Below are 24132 nucleotides of genomic sequence, written 5' to 3'. Positions count from 1 at the left end.
CTCTAGCACTTTGCTGCCTGAAGAGCAAGGACTGGGCTCCTGTGATGAACAACGTGGAGAAAAGGTGTTGGTCAGATAAATATAGGAATGTGAGCACACGAAGAAAAGGGAGTAAGAGGAGCCAAGAACTCTTGCTAAGCTTGCAAAGGTTTGAGCCCTTGGAAAGAGGAAGTTTTGCTGAAGCTGATGCTGAGGAGCAGGCTTACTCTCTGCACAAAGCAGTGGAAGTGAGCACAGCTGCTGCATGCCTGGTGGAAATCCCCCCCATCTGACTTGGGGGATAACGTTAAATCCTCTGCAGCATTCTCTCCTCCCCTGCTCATCCTACACAAAGCTTCAAAACTTCTGGTTTATGCATGGCTGCTGGAGGATCATTGCAGGCTGTCTCTGGAGGGATAATCCTAAATTCCCAGTGACAGTTCATGGGCATCTTCTCTTTCTTCTGAAGTGCTGTCTTACACAGCACATTAAGTGTTTTGGAGATTAATAACTGGAGCAAAGAGTTCTAATCTGGGTGTCCTAGCGGAGCTTTAGCTGGCGTTTGAAGTGGCTGTGGCACAGGCAACCTAAGAAGCCTTGAAGGCCAAAAGCAAGGCTCACAGGCAGCTGCGATGGCAATCTGGGACATGGAGCACATGGGCTGTGTTCAGTCTCACAGTATCACAGTATTATCAGGATTGGAAGAGACCTCACAGATCATCAAGTCCAACCCTTTACCACAGAGCTCAAGGCCAGACCATGGCACCAAGTGCCACGTCCAATCCTGCCTTGAACAGCCCCAGGGACGGCGACTCCACCACCTCCCCGGGCAGCCCATTCCAGTGGCCAATGACTCTCTCAGGGAAGAACTTTCTCCTCACCTCCAGCCTAAATCTCCCCTGGCGCAGCCTGAGGCTGTGTCCTCTTGTTCTGGTGCTGGCCACCTGAGAGAAGAGAGCAACCTCCTCCTGGCCACAACCACCCCTCAGGTAGTTGTAGACAGCAATAAGGTCTCCCCTGAGCCTCCTCTTCTCCAGGCTAACCAATCCCAGCTCCCTCAGCCTCTCCTCATAGGGCTGTGCTCAAGGCCTCTCCCCAGCCTCATTGCCCTTCTCTGGACACACTCAGGCATTTCGATGCCCCTCCTAAACTGGGGAGGGCTGCTGCCTGACCTGCTGCTTCCACTCAGAGCAGGTCTTTGGGACTCTGCAAAAGGTGGGACCCACTTGGAGCTGCCTTCTAGGTTAAGCAGCCCCAGCTCACCATGCCTGCCCAACTGCAGCTGTGCTTCTGTGTTCCCTGACCTGAACTGGGCACTCTCTGAATTGTCTAATGGGGCTACAGGTTGCTTTCAACTCCATCTGCTGAGGACCAAATGGGAACCGCTTGACCACCTCCAAACCTTCAATGGGGCTTTGTCAGCTGGCAGGACACTTGCCAGGATAAACAGGCCAGAGATTGTGAGGCTGCTCGCACAGCAGCTCACTCAACAGCAGCTCTGTGATCACTTGGCAAAGATCCTCACAGTGTCACTTCAAGTTTCCTGTCCACAGAATGATCTTTTCTTTTTTTCTCCCAGTGAACAGTTCTGTCATCCTAACAATCCCTCCCACTGCTCCTCACACAAACAGGAGACTCATTGAAAAGGAGCCAAGCAGGTGTCCTTTTGGCCTGCTCCCCTCTCAGGTGGCAGTTCAAGAGGGACAAGGAACTACTGGAGTGAGTCCAGCGGAGGCTACAAAGATGCTGAGAGGCCTGGAACATCTGAGAGGGGGAAGGCTGAGAGCCCTGGGGCTGTTGAGCTGGGAGAAGAGCAGCCTGAGAGGGGATCTGATCAATGCTTAGCAGGAGCTAAAGGGTGGGGAGGCAACAGGATAGGGCCAGACTCTTGTCACTGGTGCCCAGTGACATGACAAGGGGCATGGGCACAAAGTAGAACCCACGAGGTTCCACCTGAACATAGTAAAAAAGCTTCTTCACCTTGATGGTGTTGGAGCCCTGCAGTAGGCTGTTCAGGGAGGCTGTGGAGTCTCCTCCTCTGGACAGATTCCAAACACCCCTGGACATTGTGATCCTGGGCAAGCTGCTGTTTTGGCAGGGGGGGGTTGGACTAGATGATTTCCAGAGGTCCCTTATAACCCCTACCAGGCTGGGGTTCTGTGAGAAGCCACGGCACAGAAGAAATAGTCCAGACCCCTTCTCTCTGGCAGGCTCTGTACCAACTTTATGAAGAGCAACCAAATTCTGTATGTGGGTATGAAAAAAAACCTTGCCACAAGTGTCTTAGGAGTGGAGCCCCCCCCAGGGCTCCAACCAACAGGAGTCCAAAGTAACATCCCTGTGATTCCTGTCCTCAGCACTGCACACTCCTTCCACTTGTCTGCTGCCAGCACAACGCTCACATAGCACTGCAGCAAATTTTGTCAAGGAACTGAACCTAAAAGGGTAAAATTAATCTCATTTTGCAATGTTCATGCTCTCCATGGTGCTCCCCAGGCAACTGAGTGCCCACCAGCACGTTCAGAATGGCCTGTGACTGTGATCACGTTGTCCCAAGTTCATTACTTACTCCAGCTACTGTGGGGATCAAGTGGCAAATTAACAGCTAATATTGAGGAGATTATAAACTTGTGCTTCCTCGGAGCTGTTGAAGCAGCTGACCCAGCACCTCTGCACAGAATTAGACAGCTCTGCTCTGAACTAATGCAAGCAAAGTGGTTGGCACAATTTGCCCATTTAAAAGTAATAACCATGCCCTTCAGGCATCAGGACTAGTTCTGGGAGTATAATGTCCAACATCCTCTTCTCCTTTCAGCAACCAACACCAAGGATGGGAAGAGATTTCTGTGTCTTAAGCAGCTGCTCACAACAGCTAAAGATGCATCTGAAAGGGGTCACCTAGCAATGGCACATCATAGACTCTGCTCCAGGTCCCTGATAGGAGCTGAGATCAGAAAAGACACTTCCCTGGGCTCTAACAGTGGTGTTTCAGCACAGCATGTTTTTCCACATTCTTTACAACTCATAGAACTGCCTTAATGGTCCTGAAAAGTCAGTCTGGCCTCCAGGCAGCTAAGGATCAAGAGTCCAAACTTGAGGTGACCTGAAGGCAACAGGCTCCCCCTTCCAGGCTGTTAGGGCCAGGGCAAAGGTCCACTAAAGAGCTGTATCCCACCTGAACAGCATAAGAGATCAGGTCTGTCACAATGCTGTCCTCACACACTTGCTGACTGCAGGACCTCCTACACACAGGCCAGACTCCAGCTTTGAGAGGAGACCTTGGGATTAAAATCATAACCCTGAGTAATTATTTTTGAACCCCAAAACAGATGCATCACATCCTGTGGCAACCAACTCCCTCTTGGAGCACCAAGAATCACACACACATACACAGAATCAATCAGCTTGGAAAAGACCTTTGAGATCATCAAGTCTAACCTACCACCCTCCACCATCTAATCAACCAACTCACAGCACCAAATGCCACATCCAGTCTCTTTTTAAACACTTCCAGGGACAGTGACTCTACCACCTGCCTGGACAGCCCATTCCAATGCCAATCACTCTCTCTGCAAATAACTTCTTCCCAATATCCAGGTTGAACCTCCCCTGCTGCAGCTTGAAGCTGTGTCCCCTCATTCTGTCACTGGTTGCCCGAGAGAAGAGACCAATCCCACCTGGTTACAACCTCCTTTCAGGCAGTTGTAGACAGCAATAAGGTCTCTCCTCAGCCTCCTCTCACTTGCAGGTTTTGAATCTGCCAGATGACAACTCGAGGACAGTAAGCCACCACCTCACCTTTATATCAGTTATGATCTGCCTGTTTTCCCCATCATACCTTCCCCAGCTGTACAGTTCACAGCTCTTGACGAACTGCAAGGGTCTGCTTAGCTGTCAGTTCAGCATTTGGTATTCATCACTGCTGTGGGACAGCAACAGTGAGCTGCTCAGCACAAGCACTGACCCCCTCACTCAGATTCAAGCAGCAGCACAGGGGCCTGGCTGCAAACCTGCATTTCTCAGCAAGGTACAGTCAAGCACATCCTTACTGTTCTCTTTCAAGAGGTCAGATCACTGAAACAAAAGGTTTGCTTTATTGCTAAGAGAGCTTTTGGATAAAAAAAAGTTCCTCCTATCAGTGGCAAACTGCCCTGCTCAGCCCCCACTCCTGCAACACCACGTCAAGACTGCACAGGACCTGCCAGTCCTTGCAGTGTGCTTTGCAGAGGTTGTGCTCTCATAGCTGAGCAGCGCTTTATGACCAGGTCTCCACTCCAGAGCAAGACACTGAGATTACTGAGATAAATGCAGTAAAAAAGTATCTGGAATCCCACTGTGTATTCAGTGGTGACCTAGTAAAGTGTAGCAGGAAGGAAATCAAACATGAGGCGAGCACGGGAGGCCTCAGAAGGAAAGGCACAGGTCAGCCCCTCACCAGCAGCAGAAGCCCTGGCCAAGGCTGGCTGCGAGGAGCGAGGGGGACGCCTGCTGGGCGGACTCGCTCGGTGCAAGCCTCGGTCCGGCTTCCGGATCACTCAGTAGAGGCGGTATAAAGGCAGGATGTTCTCATTCAATAAGCAGCTGTAAAACACACTCTTCAAAACCCCTGAGCCTCACTAGGAATGTCTGTAAGATGCCGTTTTCCTCTGGAATGCCCTGCTGCGGTGTTCCTCCTTGCTGATGTACACTGCTGTGCCCTGCACAGGCAGCACTACGAGTGGAAGAGCTAGGACCGTGCCAGCTGCTGCCCAGCAAGGCTGGTCCTGGGTGAGATGCTTCACACTCTCTCAGCAGCCTGCAAGGACAGGCTGAGGTCTGCTCCTCACACAGCAGTAACTCCTCTCTTCTCTGCCCTGTTTTCTCCCTGGGGCCATGCCCAGGGCTCAGTGCTAGGCCTGTTCACAGGGATTGCCAGTGCTGGATGCCAGCGCTCTGCTGGGTGCCAGTACCTCTGATGTCCTCGGAGCCTGCTTGGGCAGGCGGATGGGGACATAAACATTTGAAGCACAATGTTCCTTGAGGTATTCTCCTCCTTTTTCTTCATAGTCTTTTCTGGTAATCCAGCCTTCCTCACGGGTCATGTATTCCACTGCCCAATCCCTGGCCCCATACCAGGCATCTAAAACAGGGCTGGCAGCAAGGTGAACCTGGATGGAAGGAAAACAGAACAGCCATGTCAGTTCAACACCAGAACACAAATCCTTTTAACTCCCATTGTTATGCTCTATGACACAAACCACAGAATTTCAGAAGTCTAAACTGATTCAAGTACCTTTGGGGAAGTGTAGTCATGTTTGGAACAGGTTCCAAGTGTGTTTTCAACTTGAGATCCATTCTCTATGAGCCTGCTATGTTTCTATAGGTTGAGAAAGCACATAGGCACAGCATGCTCACAATCAACAGCCCTCAGAGCTGGATGAGTTGGGGGTACTGCAAAACAAATATCAACTACCCCAGCAAAGCTTCCTCCCTGCTTGAAGCAGTAAGCTAAGAAATTGCAGCATGAGAGAAAGACCCACACATGCTCTTTCCTGCTTGCAGTTAAACCACTCCTGTTGCATCATGAACTGCTCTCCTGGCTAAGCTTTGCCAGACTAGATAGACACTGTGTAAATCCCACATGAGATGTTTGTGAAGTGATGGATGTCTGCATGCTGTGGACCATATTCTAATAGGAAGAAGGAGCTCTGTTCAGTTACAATCAGTGACACTAGAAGCAGACAAACCCATCCTCATTTTCCTCCTGCAGACACAAGTTCCACACTCACAACTTAACAAGCAATATCCTTCCTAACACTCTCAAGTACATGGCTGTAACTAGGGGTCTGTCAGTCACACCTGACTCAGAGCTATGTGCAAAGAAGAGTTGTGGAATCACATAACTGTTTTTAACTCTCCTTACTTTATAACCTGATTTTCCATTTAACAAGATAGTAGCTTCCATAGAATCTTTAGGTTGGAAAGGACCTTTAAAAGTCTCACTGTCCAATCCCCCTTCAACCTCCTTTATCTGAAGAGACATTGAGGTGGTTTCAGAACAGCAGAGAAGGTTCTTGCATGGCAAAGGCTGAGACTTGCCCACTTGGTACTGTGTTTGCTACAGTTACAAAGGATCCCAGGTCCACAAGAAGCTCACTGTATGTCTTCTGTTGCTGTCCCAGATGGTCACTACATGCAACTTCATCTTGACTTAAGCAGGTTTTGCTCCCAGGAACTAATCCTACCAAGGGTCACTTGTTTCAGAAAGGAACCGTCCTAGTCCTTGAAAGCAATCTGCACACTTCCAGGCAAACATGTCTGTGTGTGCAGAGTCTTTTAGCTGAAGCAGGTTTGTCTTTTCCAAGGACTTTACCTTACTCTAATGCCTTCAGAAAGAGCAACTCTGTCTTTGCTTAACCTCCACCTCCTCAGACCAAAAAAAGCTCTTGCAGAGTCTTATCATTACCTATTCTCCACTGCCATGCTCCAAATACACCTGCTCTGTGCCTCTCCCAGCCTGAGTTCCTCTGACCAACTGAACACAGACATCTTGGCAATGTACATACCTGAAAAGATGACTGGAAGGGCCTCATTTCAAGGAGTTCCTTTTCGACTCTGGCCTTCAGTCCAGGGTACATTGTGTTTCCACCAGTGAGGAAAACATTCTGGACAAGAACAGCTTGTTGTTCTTTTGAGTACCTAGAGGCAACAAAAAGCAACTTCAGCCTTTCTCGAGGGCTGAACAGCGGTGGGAAATGCTGATACTTTGTCTTCAGGTAACCTGAGAACATGTTGCCCAGAGAGGTGGTAGATGCCCCATCCTGGGAACCATTCCAGGTCAGGTTGTTTGTGGCTTTGATCAACCTGCTCTAGTTGCAGATGGTCCTGCTGACTGCAGGAAGGTTGGACTAAATGACCTTTAAAGGCTCATTTCAACCTATAAGTGTTCTGTGACTCAGGACTGACTTTAAGAAGCTGCCTTCACTTTACCAGCATGGAAAGTTTTTCCATTTGCTTTCTGAAAATTCAGAAGGTGGCTGCAGCAAATCCTTAAAGTACTCTCTGCACTGTACCACATAAATCAAGAACCAGGAGAGCTGTAACTTAGATTTCAGGAAGTGCCACCTGCTGTGCTCACACAGTTCAGGGGTGGCAGTTTGCTAATGCTAAGCTGCCTGCCAACAGCTGCCCAGAAATGTGTCTGTATCATAACCAGAGACCCCCAGCTCCTCGTTTCATGGGATAGCTATTTACATGGGTTTGTTGTTTCCCTCTTAAGATGGACAGGCTGGTCTCCAAAGAGAGTTGTGTGCATCACAATCCATTGGGGTCCAGCAAGAAGACTTCTTTCACACCATTATCAAACAAATTAATTTACATGGTGTTTATTTTACCTTTATCTCATCCTTTTTAATTTCTGGGTTTGTGTATGTTTTAAGATGTAGTATGTAGCACATTAGTTCAGTAGGACCTGCAAGCACTTCATAGATGCCAATACACTGTCTGTTCATGAAGGCTTGTGCTCCTAGGTAATTTTTTTATTGATGGGGTAATGAAAAGAGTTTGGGAACACACAGAATCACAGCATGGTGGGGGTTGGAAAGGACCTCTGGAATCATCCAGTCAAAACCCCTGCTAAAGGAGGGTAACCCACGGCAGCTTGCCCAGGATCACAATGTCCAGGCATCACTCCAGAGAAGGAGACTCCACAACCTCTCCAAGCAGCCTGCTCAAGAACTCCAAGACCCTCAGAGCAAAGAATTTTCTCCTCCTATTCAGGTGGAACCTCCTGGGTTCCAGTTTGTGCCTGTTGCCCCTTGCCCTATCACTGGGCACCACTGAAGAGATCACTGACTTAAGAGAAGCAGAGTTATGTGTGGGTTCCTGAATAGAAAGACATCTCCAACCTGCAGTGCTCAGTCCCCTAAACTAAGCATTCAAGCATATTTTCTCAAACTACTGTCCAGTGACCAGTGTGGCAGGATCTGGTACCCAAACAAGGCCAGCCTGTTTGAAGTAAGCACCAAGCAGCTTTGCCAACTCACCTCTCGAGGACATATTGCATGGTTTCTGCTATACCAGCCTGGTCTTCTCCTATTAGGGAGGGCTGGAAAAGAATCTCTGGAGCTCTGATTCTTTCAGTGCCAAGAAAAAGCTGGTGATACTCTGCCAGGTTAAACACAGGCTTTAGAAAGGAAAGGAAAATTACATTAGAGAACAGCAATATTTCCAACAGTTGTACAAAAAAACCTAGGCTGCAGTGCTCTCAAAGACAAAAGACCACACTGTAAGAGCTTCCAAAAGGCCAAGGAAGCTGGACTTGGCCTATGCTTTCGAGAACCATAGAAATGCTTTGATTTGGAAGGGACTTGTAAAAGTCATCCAGCTCCCTCACAGTAAGCAGGGACATGCTCCACTAGAGCATGTTGCTCAAGTCATCAACTAGATCAAGTTGCTCAGAGACCTGTTAAGCTTGACCTTGAATATCTCCAGGGTTGGATTCTATACCGTTTGGTGCCACACATTTCCCAGGTTCAACTTCACAATTTGAAAGCTGTGTCTATTGGGATGTGATATTCACAGAATGGTTTAGGTTGCAAGGGACCTCAAGAAGCATCCAGTCCCGACTCCCTGCCATAGGCAGGGACACCTCCCACTAGAACAAGTCACTCAAGGCATCATCCAACTTGGCCTTGAACACCTCCAGGGAGGAAGCAGCCACAACCTCCCTGGGCAACCTGTGCCAGTGTCTCACCACCCTCACTGCAAAGAACCCTTTTCTAACTTCTAGTTTGAATCTCCTCTCTGCTAGTTTAAACCCATTACTCCTCATCCTGTCATTACAAGATCTTGTAAATAGTCCCTTCCCAGCTCTCCTGCAGCCCCCTTCAGATACTGGAAGGCCTTCTCAAAGCCTTCTCTTCTCCAGGCTGAAGAGCCCCAACTATTGTAGCCTGTTCTCACAGCAGAGCTGCTGCAGCCCTCTGAGCATCTTCATGGCAACCTCTGGACTCGCTCTAACAGTTTGATGATCTTCTTGTGCTGGGGGCTCCAGAACTGCACACAGTTATTAAGTTACACAAACAATAAAACCCACTGAAGAGGACATTTTTTCCTAATAGCATGGCACTGCTAGGCCAGACACTGCCTGCAGAGCACACCAGGTGGGCATGTTCATGTTGTAAACCACCACCTGATACTAGAGGGGCTTCTCTCTCAGTGTCTGTTCAGTTAGTTTTAGCACCTCTTTCAAGAGAAGGCAAACTACATTTGCCTTTGGAGAAATGCTAGCAGACTAGCTGGACAACTGGGAGGCTGGAAAACCTGTGACCCAAGGGGTAGGTACAGAAATCAAACCTGCACTGCAGCAACAGGCTTCTCAACTTCAGGCTGTTCCTCAGCAAATAAAGGTTCAAACTCATTAATGCTTTCCACATCCTCCAGGGACTGCTCACTGCCCAATGTATCCAAGTCAGGAGTCTGGAAAGAGAAAAGTGTGTGATGGTGACTTAGGGCATGCTGGGCAGGGCTCTGACTTCAGTTCTGGTGACACTTGGAAAATTTGACACCTATTTCCTCCAATCTCAGCTTTTAACATGCCTGAGACCAAAAATGCTGGCGATTCTCAAATACCAAATGGTGAACAACCCAGAGAACAGAAAATTAAATGAACTTAAAAGGATTAAAAATGAAACAGATTTCAAGAAATGTCTTGTGATGTCAGCACAGAAATTAAAGGTCTTTGTCAAGAGGCTGACTGCCAGGGTCTAGCTAGCCATGTCCTAAATATAACATACTCCAACTCAGTAAACTAGCTTTTTAACCTGGTTAAAGCTTGGTACACTCCCAGCACCTCTAACTGCTCTATAATTACCACTGAATTCCCTGCCTTGGTTGTGTGGGACTGGAAAACAAATACTTGCTACCTACAGAGCCACCACACAACTCCTGACACTTTCAACTGCCAACATCAGCACACTGGATATACCAAAAGCCCTTTTCTTTTCCACAGCCATGAAGGTTCTCCCAGAGCTCCTTTCTAAGGGAAGGCATCACTGGAAACCGCAGAGCACTTCACCATAGTGAAATAGGAGCAGGCTTTTAATCATCTCATTCTTGTTACAACATTACCTTTGGGATTTTGTTGCTAAAGATTTGTTTTGGTTTTCTTAAGCTTAAAACACTTGTTGCAATGTCCAGCAAGCAATACACTCTTAGTACTTAGTTACATCCATTTAAACTCCAAGCAATTGCTCAAACCGAAGTTTTAGCAGTGTTCATTGTTAGAACAAAGAAAGAGGAGTCACCTGAAGTTATCTCCAACAGCTTTGTTAATCCATTTCTTGTTATGGATTAACAACCAACAAACAGCAACAGAGAGAAAGAGAACTCAGCCAGACTCTAGGCACAGACCCTAGGACAACAGGATTAGCTTTTAGACTCCTTCACATGGCCGTAGAGGGATGTTCTGTCACCACAAAGAGCCTGAATGCTATCTGTAGCTCTCACAAAGCATGGACCAAACAGCAAGGCTTGCAGACTCAGCCCAAAGTCTGAGACTACACTTAGTAAAAGTGCATGGGATCCAAGATGTGGGCATTTAGGCAGGGAACACTGAGCAAAATGACAAGAAGCTAGGTGAGTTTCTTTTGACTGAAGGCAGAAAGGTAAATCTATCATCTACTTCAATTCTGCCCCAACACAACCATTCTGATTCTCACAGAAGCTTTACTGACAAGGATGGGCAGAAGGTAACAGCCAGAAAATATCACACAAGTGTCAGGGCTGGAAGGTACCTCAAGGATCATCTAGCTCCAACTTGCCTACCATAGGCAGGCACACCTCACACTTGATCAGGTTGCTCAGAGCCCCATCCAGCTTCCAGGGATATCCAAGCAGTTGCTAGTTTTGGCTACATCTCAAGTTCCAAATAAGACATAAAAACTCCTCTAACTTGCACCACTCTCCTCTATGCTTCAATTTTCTGGTTGTCTCTATATGATATGACTAAAAAGCTCTAAGCAGTTACAAGTAAATGCACAAACAGCCTTAGCTCATCTCTTAGGAGCAACTGCTGTGTGCTGCACCCAGGATAGTCCAATAAAGCAGACAAACAAGTTTCTCACCTTCAAGAAAACTCCTACAACCATGTGTAACAATTTATCTTTCATTATTAAGAACACAAAATAGAACATGCTGCTTAACTGCCACCAACCGAAAAAGGAGAGCCAGAAAGAAAGCCAAGGGTTAGTTGTCAACCTTAAAGTATGGAAAAGAAAACAGTGCTCTTCAAAAGCCCAGTAGGTTCTTCTACACCTTTAAGAGAAGGTTGCTGACATTTAAAGATGGTTGGTTTAGGATTATTACCACTTAAGGTTTAAGTTCTTAAAACTTCAGGTCATTTTATTTTCAGTCACCAGAAAAACAAAAAGTAATTACATGTTTTAACATACCAGGCTCACTTATTTTACCAAAGTTAATCCAGAAGCAGAATTAAGAGGCTGGTTGAAACTAGAAACCAAATTTTGCATGATGTTTGCTGCTGCATTTACAACCTCTTAGAAGTCAGCCTTAAGCAAGGAGTGTCTGGCCTACACTGTCACAGGTAAGTAAAATGGGAAGCAGTTGTACTTTCAGTGGGACTTTCTTTCACTCATGAGGGCTATTTCCTTTTCCTCCCAAGTTCTTAATCATGTGAAAGATTTTTTTTTCAAGGAAATACTTATTTAATGTAAAAATACTTCAGCTACTGTCAGGAAGCCTAGAGGTCATGCAGTCAAGAATTAAACTCTGAGTTATGTTCCAGGACACAAGTGGGAACAGAAAAGAAGGGTTACTGGTTTCAGGCATGTGCTACATAATCAAAACTTTCACTTTCTGAAACTGGAGCTTCATAGGAAAGCTGGAAGAGAGTGAAGCAGTTCTCAAATCAAGGAGCTGCAGTGTGAAAATCAAGATCAAGTGAGCTTTTGCCCTTCTGCCCCACGGGAGGTTTCTGTCCTCCCTGAGCTCACCTTAGGACACCTGCATTACGTTTTGACAGGTGTACTGCCCCAGCCAAACTAACAGAAAAGCTTAGCTCAGCAACAGAAATCCAAAGGGGCACATTTTCAAGCAAGAAACTTAATTTTCTCAGAGGTAAGTGGAGGATTAACTTGGTAGAAACATTTTACCTCTGGCTTGCTGTCCACAACATCTACTTCAACATTGACTTCTGCCTGTAGGATTTTCTGCTTCGTTTGTTCAACAGACAGACTCAACTTGTTGATGTAAGACTGAAGTTCTTCTGCAGAATCCATGTTTAGCTCCACCAAAGCTTTGTGGAATTGATCCATCTGACCATCTTCCAGAAGCTCCTAGAGGCAGATCAGAGTTAGCTGTGATGAACAATACAGGGCAATCAACCACCTGTCAACGGTGTGTGTACAAACACTGTGCATTCCTTACTAGGTGTTACCATGTGCAGGCTTTAGCGGCACTCAAAACATTTCACAGAAGAAAGATTGTTCAGAACCTGGAAGCATCCTAAAACCCTCCTGTAACAACCATAGGGCAGCTGCAGTTTCTTTACAGCAATGCCTTCTGATCAAGCCCTGAAGGCAGCTTGCCCTTCTCCCAGAGGATCACACAGAAAACCTTGCCCTGCTTACCTGCACATAGAGTAACCTGTCCAGCCTCTCTTGGTCGAGCTGCAGCTTCTCTTCTCGACGACGTGCATTGAGCTCTTGAAGCCGACGCAGCTGCTGCTGCTTCTTCTCCTGTTTCTCCTCTGATGTCAGAGTGCTTCCCAGTAGCTTGTTAGAGAAAGGCAGCTGCATCTTGTGCATGTTGTTCTCATAGTACTCTGGGGATCGCCACTTCTGCAGCTCTGAGTGTTTGAAAGCAAAAGACCTGCTTTGTCAGGCTGCAAGTGACGATTTCTATGTTGCACACGCGCCACACTAAGTTCAGACTCAGAAGAAAGAGGATAACAAAAGTCCAGCCGAGGAGTCTGTCACCTCTTGGCAGCTGCTCCCCTGTTCAGCTGCCCCTTCAGAGCACTCCCTCCCACTTGCATCCTCAGTGCACATGGTTCTCAGTGCTCTGCTCTCCAGCATGAAATACACAGTACTAACAAGAAGGAAGTGTGCACGGATGTCTCTTTTACTCCCAAATAAAGAAGACTTATAGAATCTTAGAATGGTTTAGGCTGGAAGAGACCTCAAAGATCATCTAGTTCCAAGCCCTCCCCCCATAGGTTGCTCTAGAACAGGTCACTCAAGGCCTTATCCAACCTAGACCTGAACACCTCCAGGGAGGGAGCATCCACAACCTCCCTGGGTAACCTGCGCCAGTGTCTCACCACGCTCACTGGAAAGAACCCTTTCCTAACATCTAGTTTAACTTTCCCCTCTTCCAGTTTAAACCCATTACCCTTTGTCCTGTTGTTACAAGATCTTGTAAATAGTCCCTCCCCAGCTCTCCTGCAGGCCCCTTCAGATACTGGAAGGCCACTCTAAGGTCTCCTCGAAGCCTTCTCTTCTCCAGGCTCAAGAACCCCAACTCTTGTAGCCTGCCCTCACTTCTCACACATTTCTAAGGCTCCTGCAGATAAGTGACAAACTTAAGGAAACCATTTCATTGGCCAGCATTGCTGATAACATTTACCATGGAAATGTTAACAGGTCTTTAATTCACAGAAAGTCATGAGAAGTGTCCTCTGCAATTCTGGAAACCTTAAAGCAGATGAGAAGCATCAGAGAGAAGAAATCTTCCTGACCAAAATAACGTTTTGTTGGAAGTATGAATTAACTAATAAACCAAATTCACATTCTTTTCCCCTGAATTCGACCCAATTTTTATTCATAGGAAAAGTTGAACCAATACAGTCTCTATTCTTAAAAATTTGTTTGTATCTTAATGTTAAATCCCAAACTGTTGCCAAGCATTTCCCATGAGGCAAATAAGCAGAAAGATAGTTATAAGGAAAGCAAAAGAGTAGAATATTCCTGCCAAAACCCCAGCAACCTCGAGCACAAGAGATACAGAAGAGAAAAGCAAGCTTGGATGAACAGAAGCTAGAGGTAAATTACAGCTGCTTTTACCTTCTATATAGTCCTCTGCAATGTAGCTATGCTCATGCACTATTTCCTCCATGCGACTGAGAGTGATGGCAGCAAAATGTCCTGGGTACTTCAACTGGAGGAGGCGCTGGAGATACACAGCTGCCTGACACCCTCCAAGGTTAATACGTTTGCAGTTTTTAGCATCCAGCCTGAAAATTCAAAGAGACACAACTGCAATAAGAGAAATCCACGAGTTCAGCAGGAAACATCATCTGCTTTCCCCAGTATTAGTTCATTTTTGGAGAAGTGGTCTTATGAGCAGCAGCTGAGGGACCCAAAAGTGTTTTGTCTGGAGAAAAGCAGGCTGAGGGGAGACGACCTGGCTCTCTCTGACTCCCTAAAGGGAGGCTGGAGCCAGGTGGGGGCTGGACTTTTTCCCTCAAATAACAAGTGACAGGACAAGAGAAAATGACCTCAAGTTGTACTAGGGGAGGTTTGGATTGGATACTAGAACAAATCTCTTCACTTTAAGGGTTCTCAAAACACTGGAATAGGCTCTCCAGGGAGATGGTTGAATACTCATCACTGGAGAAGTTTAAAAGACATAGAGATGTGATGGTAACAGATATGGTTTGGCACCAGACTAGGCAGAGTTAGAGAACATTTGGACTTGATGATCTTAAAGGTCTTTAACAACTGAAACAATTCTGTGATTCTGATGTGGTTAAGCAGACAGATAAATACTCACAGGCAAGCAGTTCAAGCTCAGTCACCAGAGAATGTGACACACCTGTTTTTCTCAGACAACAAGGAGCAGCACTGCTTTGTTTATTGCAGATAATTTTGAAATGCTCTGTTCTGCTTAAAATAATCCCATAAACATCAAATAATTCTGGCTAAAGCAGAGAAATGTTCTCCTTTAAGAAGGGAAGTGATGATTAGCAGAGCTAAAAGTAGTCCCTTTAACTTTGGTCACATTTCACAATTGGCCAGGTGCAACCCTTGTAAATGTGTCCCCCAGTCCTTACTGCAGGAAATGGCTCTGTTATATCTACCAGATATATCTCTGATATATCTACCAGATGTATTTGTACCTACCAGATATAACAGAGCCATCTCCTGCAGTAAGGACTGGAAAACAAAGCAACTCAAGAGTAGAGAGTGATGGAAGAATCAAGAACTGCAGAAATCTCATACAGCATTTTCCTTTGCCTCAAAGCTCCTTTAAAATCTAATGTGTTTTTAGTTCCTGGTCTCTTACTTAGGACATATATCCCCTTATACTTTTCCAAGTACAGATCCAGGCATGAATAGTAACTCAAAACACAGTAACTACAAGGACAGCACTGCTTTTTCAGCTCAAAGTTCAACAGAACTTACCTTTAATTCTGTATAAATTAAGGCCTGGTAAGAGTTTATACTGCTAGAACTGGAATGCTAAAGGAGCAGGTATTAGCACCACTAAAAGTCAATGAGACTTAGTGAGACTAAGAAGTCTCTTTGCCAATGACTGATAAAGGGAGGCTGCACAATACTCAAAGCACCAAGAACTCACCTGCCTTCTAAGACTGGCAAGATGTGGGTACACTGATAACCTGAAGAGATGACCAAACCACTGCAGGGCCAGTTCTGCCTTCTGTTGTGGTAAAAACTGTACAAGCTGTCTACACCATAGGAGACTTTTGGCACTTGGTAGCATTCGAAGAGGAGCTCTGACATCATTTGTCTTGAATACAGAGGATTGCACACTGCTTCTGTCAACACAATGGGGTGATCAACACAACCCTGTAAGAGATAAAACAAAACCAATAAAAGTATGATAGCAACCTCCAGAGACACTTATGCTTGCTGCTTCTTTTGAACATCAGCAAGAACTCCTCCAGATATGTGTAGACTTAATCATTTAAGTCAAACTACATCTGGTGTTTAAAGGGGCAAAAAAAAAAGTTCTGTCTACAGCAAACAGCTCCTCAGTTTGTAGGAGTATGGATTTCTTTAAAGCATATATGAATTACCAACAATTTGAGCAACCAAAATCTATACAATGAGGAGAAGGGTGAGCCAAAACTGGTGGTAGCTCAGCACTACGCAAAGCTTTCAAGCTGGTGCTATCACACGGGCAAAAGCCTTCGTGTTCCGAGGAGTAACTGAACTCAGCTGGGTGTACAAATCGGTAGTCATTGAGCACTACACAGAACTAACTATGTTCTGTGCTCTTCTCAACAAAAGCTGGCCCTGGATGCTGATTCTCAGCCACAACCTGACAAGATGCTGTGGCCCGAACCTCTCACTCTTCAGCTGTATCCTCTCACTTTCGTTTTACTACAACACTACACGGAAATCAAGAGAACAGTGGGTTCAGAAGAGGCTCCTAGGGAGCGCCTGCCTGAGCCTGGCTCCTCACAGCAAGTTATTCTGGCCCCGTCCATCCTGGCCACTGAGTATCCGCGAAGAGAGGGACAGACAGTGCCTCCCAGGACAACCAGACTGGTGCTGGATCCTCCGTTCCCACCTGGCACATCCACCTCTTCCATGCAAGCCCCTCACAAAGCCGGCTGCGGTTTCCCCGGCGCCCCCGGGCCTCACCGGCGCCCCCCAGCCCCGGCGGTACCTGCGAGGCGACGCCGAGGCGCTGGAACACGTGGTCGAAAAGCAGCTCCTGCAGCTCCATCTGGACGGGCACGTTGCGGTCGAAGGGCGAGCGGAGCAGCCACCGCAGCGGCTCGGGGCTCCCCAGGTCGTTGCCCACCTGCGTCTCGGCGCCGGCCCCGCCGCGGGCCCCGCGACTGCGCGCCGCCAGCGAGCGGAAGCGCAGCAGAGGCTGTGCGGGGACGGCAGGGTCGGCGGAGGCCCATCCCGCCCGCGTCTGGAAGGAGCCGTTGTCGATGACCAGCGGCACCGGCTGCGGCGCTCGCACGGCCGCGCTCGGCACCAGCACCGGGTCCGGGGCCCAGCGCGCATCGCGGAAGGCGAACACCCGCGCGGCCGCCGCCATTGCGGGTCCGTCCCTGCTCTCTCCGGCCGGAAGCGGGGGCACGAACACGCGTTCCGGGCACGACCACGCGTTCCGGCGCGGCGGGCAGGGCGGAGCGGAATGAAACCACACCATGGCTAAGAGCATCGTGTTCACCGCACTTCACGGCAGCTTCCTGCTGTACGCGGTGACAGACCCCGAGGGAGACACAGGGCTGGGGGGTTCTGCACAACCCCAACTCCCTGGAAGGAGTTAGACTGAGGAGGGGTTCAGCCCTCCAAGAAACAAGCGATAGGGCAGGAGGAAACAGCTTCAAGTTGTGCCAGCAGAGGCTTAGGTTGGACATGAGGAGCAGTTTCTTCCCCAGAAGGGTTGCTAAAGCCTGGAACAGGCTGCCCAGGGCAGTGGCGGAGTCCTCATCCCTGGAGGGTTGTTAAAGCCCCGTAGATGTGGTGCTGAGGTTTAGTGGTGACCTGACAGTGCTGGGCAACGATTCCATGATTCTAACCCAAACTCCTCTCTTACACAAGAGCATAACTATCTGCCTCTGAGGTGAACTTGGACCCTAAGAGCTCTCTAATGTCTGTGACCTGCATGAAATCGAGACCCTACAGCCTTGGCCTGTGCCAAAACACGGCTGGAGGTCTGCGCCGGCTTGAGACAAGCTGGAATACTTTGGCACGAGAAAATGGGTTATAGGCTGTGAAAAGGAAGCAGTGGGGATGTCTGCTTCACTCAAAGGCTTGCCAAGATGTGCAAAAACAAGAACACAAAACATAGATAACAGAGTTGCAGTGGCTCTCTGTCACAGCTGGTGCCTGGACGTTTCTCCCTGGGCTGCCATCTGTGTAACTAATCCTTCTGCTTTCTAACCCCCCTGGCCGATCCTCCAAACTCACCTTGTGTGTAGGGCAAAGTCTGGGTTAAGGCAAAGGGGTGGAAAGTGGGTGGAAGGGTGGTTGGGAGCCCCTCCTGGACACTCAGGTTTCTGGGAGGGTTGCTGTGTTTCTGTATCACTTTTAACTTGTATATTTCTCTCTATATAATAAATACCTGCTTGTGTATTGTGCTAAGCTGTAAATATAAAGCTTCATTTCTGAATTTCCAGCTGGCTGAGTCTAGTCTGGCTGATTTTGTAAGACCATCACCCAAACTGTCACAAGGTCCCACCAAGGCTGTGCCCTGCCCCACGGTCTCAGCTGCGCTTAGTGGGCACACCTGCCTGCCATAACAGGGGACCAGCCATGGATGAGACCCCCTTGCCTTTTCCTCGCTTTCCCTGCAGCAGGGAGATAGGCACACAGGATGGGAGCCATCCTGCCATGCCAGTGGAGAGAAGGCTGCTCAGCAAACCTGGGCACCAGCTTGGTTCATTGAAAAGGGGTGGACCCTGAGAGGTCCCAGCGACTATAGGAAACAACCATTAAAACTGAAGAGCCATAGAATCAGTCAGAGTTAGAAGGGGCCACAAGGATCATCCAGTTCCAATCCACCTGCCATGGGCAGGGGCACCCTACCCTAAATCAGGAGATCACAGCTCCTCCCCGTCACTGCATTTGCAGGCACACCACCAACAGCCAGATCTTTAGAAACACCACTGTGATGGTTTGGGTGTTGCTTGTCCCCCCCCACTTAATAAAAATCACCCAGACTAGACTCAACTGCTGGAAATTGAAGAACAAAGCTCGTTTTGGGCTGCCCAGGAAGGTGGTGGAGTCACCATCCCTGGAGATGTTCAAGAAAAGCCTGGATGAGGCACTTAGTGCCATGGTCTAGTTGACTGGATAAGGCTGGGTGCTAGGTTGGACTGGATGATCTTGGAGGTCTCTTCCAACCTGGCTGGTTCTATAATTTACAGCTTAGCACAATATACAAGCAGATATTTACAGCTAGATACTCAAATACACAAGTTAAAAAGTAATACAGAAACACAGCAGCCCTCCCATAAACCAGAGTCCCCTGGAGGGGCTCCCAACTACCCTTTCACCTTCTCCCCACCTCTCTACCTTACCCCAGACTTTGCCTTACATTCAAGGTGAGTTTGGAGGGTTGGCCAGGGGGGTTAGGAAGCAGATGGATTAGTCACACAGACAGCAGGTTAGAGACAGATGTGCAGCCCCAAAGCCAGAGAGCATACAACTCTGTTATCTATGTTTATGTTCTTGTTCTTATACATCTCATCTCAGCAAGCCTATGAGTGCAGTAGCCATCACCGCTGTTTCCTTTTCACAGCCTGTCATCTAATTCTTCTCACCAAAACATCCCAGCAAGGCTCAAACTAGCGCAGCCACCCACCTGCCACCCATGCTGTGTGCAATGGGGGCTGCAAATATTTAGTGTTATGAACAGCTCTTCTCACTTGCTTACCCACTGCACAAAGGAGGGCCATTAGCTTGCTTTTATCACACAGGGGTGTTTATTAATGTCAATTAATAACAATTTGCAACATTCATTTAGATCTTGAGATAAAAAAAGTCTGTTTCAAGGGACCATTACTGCATTTAAACAAGCACACACACAGAGGCACCAAAGTTAAGTGCCTGCAATCATTCATAACATGCACTTACTCAGCTGCTGTCTCCTAAGGTTTACTGAGAGCTACAGAAACAATTAATTTAGACAGACACCCCACTGTGAGACAAGTAGTACATAGTGGGTTTGTTCTATTGAGAGAGAACCATACAGTGAGAGGAGTATCAAGTCACATATCTGTTCTTATTTTGATCACTACTGACCTCCTTTACTCTAAAGCAGCACATTTATAGATACACATCCCATGAACCATGCTGGTTTGCCTTACTTGGAAGGAAATGAGATAGAAAGGTGACTACAACACAAAGGATTGTTTTCCTAATGGATGTATTAGCAGATGGAAACAAAGAGAGCAGGCTAAGAGTAGACCCCATGGGACATTTTTATGCTCCATGTCAAATAGGAGAGCTTGGGAAAAGATATTGTTAGCTAGCCATCCTCCACTCACCTCACCTTCTCAGGGTTAACTCTGGTTTAATGATTTCTCAAAGGCAACCTTGGCTACCCAGTCTCAAAGGGGATGAAGCACTTGGCTGTCTCTCCTGTATCTAAGGACATGACCATACCTTTAACTACTGCTTCAATAGAAGCTTTGAACACTTCCCAATTTGTATTTCTGCTTTAAATAGCAGCTGTAGAAAAGACAATCAAGTCAGATGCTTCCTCAGTTGTTCTTATCCCTTACTTAAGCCGTATTACCTTCCCAGACCAGCACAGGACTGCCTCATCTGCTGTCCATGCTGAGGGTATCAGCCATCTCCTGGTGATTAACAGAGTGATGCAATGAGAGTTATTAAAAGGTAGGTAGTAAAGCAGAGCAGGCAAGCTGTTCTAAACTTAGTGTAACCTGAAGCAAGCCATGAAGTACCCTCTGGTTCCTTTGGTGACTGAGCTGACCTTTCCTCTTCTTTTCTTCTGGTTTTGTTTGCCATTTGTAATGCTGTTGATAGTGACGATTATCTGGCTGCGGCTTCTGCTCAATGAAGGTAAGTTCTGCAGCTGATCAGATAAAATGCTCATGCATAAAGGTTTTGACTAGAAGCTTCATCTTTAAAGCACTCTGCTATCTAATTTCAAGTTAATGTCATGTGTCACAGAAGAAAAGTAAAGGGTTTTTCAGTACTGTTAATAGCAGTACTGAAACCAAGCCTGAATTACTCTGCTTGTCTGTTTAAATTACTTATAAGCTAACATGCTGCTGTTTGTTCTTCTTCCTTTTCCTCAGAGGTAATTTCATTTAAGGAAGGCAAAGGACAAGTAATTTTTATATGTTTTTATGAAACAATACTGAAACAAAGAGCAAATTTAACCTTATAATTTGGTACACTTTCCAACTCTGGCATTGTAGTTCTCTTATACTTCTCCTTATCTGGGGGTGCTGCTGGGAGACCTGCTAAGGGATTCTTTTATCAATGCTCAATTTTTGAAGGGAGTAGGACGTGCATTTTCTCTTGTGCATTTTGCTCCTCTTTCCAATCCATCACTGATTCTTATATCTTAACCTGTCAGTAACTGATAGCAGGCTTTGGGTTAGGCTGATAAGAGGCTTGTTGATGTACTCAGGAGGATCAAGCCTTGCTAGTTTGTTCCAATGCTGGAGCATAAGCAGTCCTGGCTGAGGAATGAATCCTAACTTAAGAAGCCTCTGCATAACAGCTATAGGAAGAAAAAGAAGAACAAAAATGTACTTCACCAACTTCTATTGGGTGTCCTTTTGTTTTCACTTAATAATATGGCAGCCTGTCCTGTAGTAGGTCCCATGGGAATAGCAACAATGAGACAATATCCACAGACAGCAGAAGAACTGGAGATACCACAAGAAAACCTGTGCTCTTCCTCCTCCTGTTCCTGTCCTGCATGTCTGCACATGCTGACTTTTTTTTACTTTCAGCTCCCATCTTGCAGGTTGAGTACACAACTGATGCTCAGAACAGCCTTAGTGTGCTTCATTAGTAAAGGGTTTTCCCTCTACACACTCAAGAGCACTCTGGTGTGTAACCGAGCACAGTAAAGTGTGAAGGTTGTAAGAGATTGTGACAAGTCTACAAGCTACCCTGAGCAGCACAGGCCTGGCTTAGTGCTGATTTTATCCTGAAAAGCAGAATAAAATGCCTATAGGAAAAGAACAGCAGTGCCATGTACTTACTACTTAAGTGCCAGCCTGGACAGAGTAATTCCAGAATTTCTTGATGCCTTGGATGAGATTTTCAGATTATACCTTCACAATTTCTGGATGTGTAGATACTGTTGTTAGCTCTACTGAAGGTTTTACTGGGAAAAAGAAAAATCACAATTAGACTAAAACAGTTCAATCTCACTCTTCCTTCCCTAGGCACACTGATATCTCTTCAGCTATCAATGCTCCTTAGGTCAAGTTTTATTATTGCTGCATCAAGAATTAAAAAGCTACCTAAGAAAAGCAGCTGTTCTTAAAATCTTAGATGTTCAGACTGGAAGTGATGTTTCAGACTATCATTAACCCAGCACTGCCAGGTCACCACTAAACCATATCACAGAATCAGTCAGGGTTGGAAGGGACCACAAGGAACATCTAGTTCCAACCCCCCTGCCATGGGCAGGAACACCCTACACTAGACCAGGCTGGCCAGAGCCTCATCCAGCCTGGCCTTAAACAGCTCCAGGGAGGGGGCTTCAACCACTTCCCTGGGCAGCCCATTCCAGACTCTCACCACTCTCATGCTGAAGAACTTCCTCCTCACACCCAGCCTGACTCTCTCCTAAAAAGTCCTTCCCCAGCTTTTTTGAAAGTCCTTTTCAGATACTGGAAGACCACAATAAGGTCACTTCAGAGCCGCCTCTTCTCCAGACTGAACAGCCCCAACTCTTTCAGTCTGTTTTCACAGGAGAGGTGCTCCAGCCCTCTGGTCATCCATGTGGCACTCCTCTGGGCATGCTTCAGCGTGCCCACAGGTCTTTTGTAGTAGGGGCTCCAGAAGTGGATGCAGTACTCCAGATTACCTGAGCTCACATCCCTCAGCACCACATCTATATGGCTTCAAAGTATCCCTAGGGGTGGAGACTCCACCACTGCCCTAAGCAGCCTGTTCCAGGCCCTAACAATCTATTACAGAAAGAAAATTGTTCCTCATGTTCAACCTAAACCTCTACTGGAACAACTTGAAGTCATTTTCTCTTGTCCTACAAAAAAAGTTAAAGCTTTTCTTCAAATACTCTTAAGAAAGAAAAAGAAAACAGTATTTTCTAATAACAGACAAATTCAGTCCCCTCCACTTACTTCATGCTAGGCTACAGCAGGCACAAGCATTGGGTGATGTGTGTTTCAGCTCCTGCTTTAATAGGGTTGCTAATTAAGCGCTAACTGGTTAAAATCGAACACTTGTAGAGGCTCCTTATTGTCTAGATAGAGTTAGCTTTATTTCAGGTGAAAACAATGCAGATCAAGTTTGTTTCTAGATGGAACATTCGAGTTTCCCAGCTAGGGACAGAATGTCACAGGCAGGTATTTTACATGCTCTTTTGAAATCTACCTCTAGCACAGATGCCCAGTGCAGAAGAAATGAAGAAACAAACTTCTGGTAAACCTGACTCTGACTCTAACTTTGATGATGGATCAACAGAAGAAGAAAGCCAGAATGACACATCCAGTATAGGAACACAAGAAGAGATAGAATCCGGTGGATCTGGGAAAAACCTCAGTCCCAAGCCTGCTTATCTGAGCTCAAATCCCCAAAGCCAAGAGCAGAGTCTTTTTTCTCTGATCACAGACCGCTGGTTTAAGAGGCAGAAGATAAGATATTCCCCCCAGAGCAATTTCTGTAGCATCATGACGGTGAGTAGCGTGACTAGGTTACCTCTTTGCATATCTGCTGCTTCTGTGCTTTAGCTCTGAGGGTTTTTTTTCCCACCTCTGCTTAATTCTTTGGTCTCCTGTCTAAGAGAAAGATTGGTTTCTGTTTGGTTAATGACTAACAAGAGATACTTTTTTGTCTTCCCTGTTTGAATGACTCCTGCTGTAGACAAGATAAAGATACTGGCAAACCATCCTGAATAACCATTGCTTGTGTGCTCTGTAAATGTGTCCATACCTTTCTATACACTCATATTTTTGAACTCCTTGAGAACTGCAGCTGAAGCAGTGGAAATTGCTACTTATTCCTTTAAGTAAGATGTTTAATTCAACTACATATAGAAACTGATGGTATATGTGGCTGATATCAAGTGTTTTTAAAAGTTGCTTCCAATTTCATAGACTAATTTTGGTTGTAGAAAGTATTTATGAACATGGAGTCCAAACATTATCTAGTGCTAGCAAATCTGTTGCTAAACCATGTGCCTCAGCACCACATGTCTGCCTCTTCTAAACATTTCCAGGGATTAGGATTCAACCATCTCCCTCGGGAGCTTATTCTAGTGTTTGAGAAACTTCTTTCAGTGATGAAGTTTTTTTCCAATGTCCAACCTAAATCTCCCTTCATGCATCATGAGGTCTTCTTCTCTTGTCCTATCACTTGTTACCTGGGAGAACATACTAAGCTCCACAGGGTTCAAATCTCCTTTCAGATAGTTGTAGAGAGCAAAAAGGCCTCCCTTCAGCCTCCTTTTCTCCAGGTTGAATAACTCCAGTTCCTCCACTTGCCACAG

The 24132-nt window shown here is 46.6% G+C and overlaps 1 protein-coding gene and 1 long non-coding RNA gene across 4 annotated transcripts in view; one reads left to right on the top strand and one right to left on the bottom strand.

Annotated features, from left to right (window-relative positions):
• The window catches only part of ACTR5 (actin related protein 5), a 28240-nt gene extending 5455 nt beyond the window's left edge, over positions 1-22785 (bottom strand). The window contains exons 1-10 of one of the 3 annotated variants that reach the window (XM_064167411.1): positions 22766-22785; positions 21656-21780; positions 15559-15788; positions 14043-14212; positions 12609-12826; positions 12132-12314; positions 9316-9438; positions 8004-8143; positions 6525-6657; positions 4929-5126 (exon numbers count right to left, since the gene is read on the bottom strand). In XM_064167411.1, the coding sequence (XP_064023481.1) occupies positions 4929-5126; positions 6525-6657; positions 8004-8143; positions 9316-9438; positions 12132-12314; positions 12609-12826; positions 14043-14212; positions 15559-15725 (1332 nt within the window). In that variant the 5' untranslated portion in view covers positions 15726-15788; positions 21656-21780; positions 22766-22785. Of the gene's footprint in view, positions 1-4050; positions 5127-6524; positions 6658-8003; positions 8144-9315; positions 9439-12131; positions 12315-12608; positions 12827-14042; positions 14213-15558; positions 15789-16614; positions 17214-21655; positions 21781-22765 lie in introns of those variants that run through there. The other 2 variants (XM_064167409.1, XM_064167410.1) reach the window with 2 other exon arrangements.
• LOC135188132 (uncharacterized) lies at positions 20178-23075 on the top strand. Its single transcript, XR_010307575.1, has 3 exons — positions 20178-20309; positions 20460-20495; positions 23025-23075. It is a non-coding gene; the product is annotated as an uncharacterized LOC135188132 (long non-coding RNA).
• Positions 23076-24132: the final 1057 nt, after the last annotated feature.

Source organism: Pogoniulus pusillus, chromosome 29 (assembly GCF_015220805.1).
Source record: "Pogoniulus pusillus isolate bPogPus1 chromosome 29, bPogPus1.pri, whole genome shotgun sequence".
NCBI classification, from domain to species: domain Eukaryota; kingdom Metazoa; phylum Chordata; class Aves; order Piciformes; family Lybiidae; genus Pogoniulus; species Pogoniulus pusillus.
This window is presented reverse-complemented; position numbering and strand designations above follow the sequence as displayed.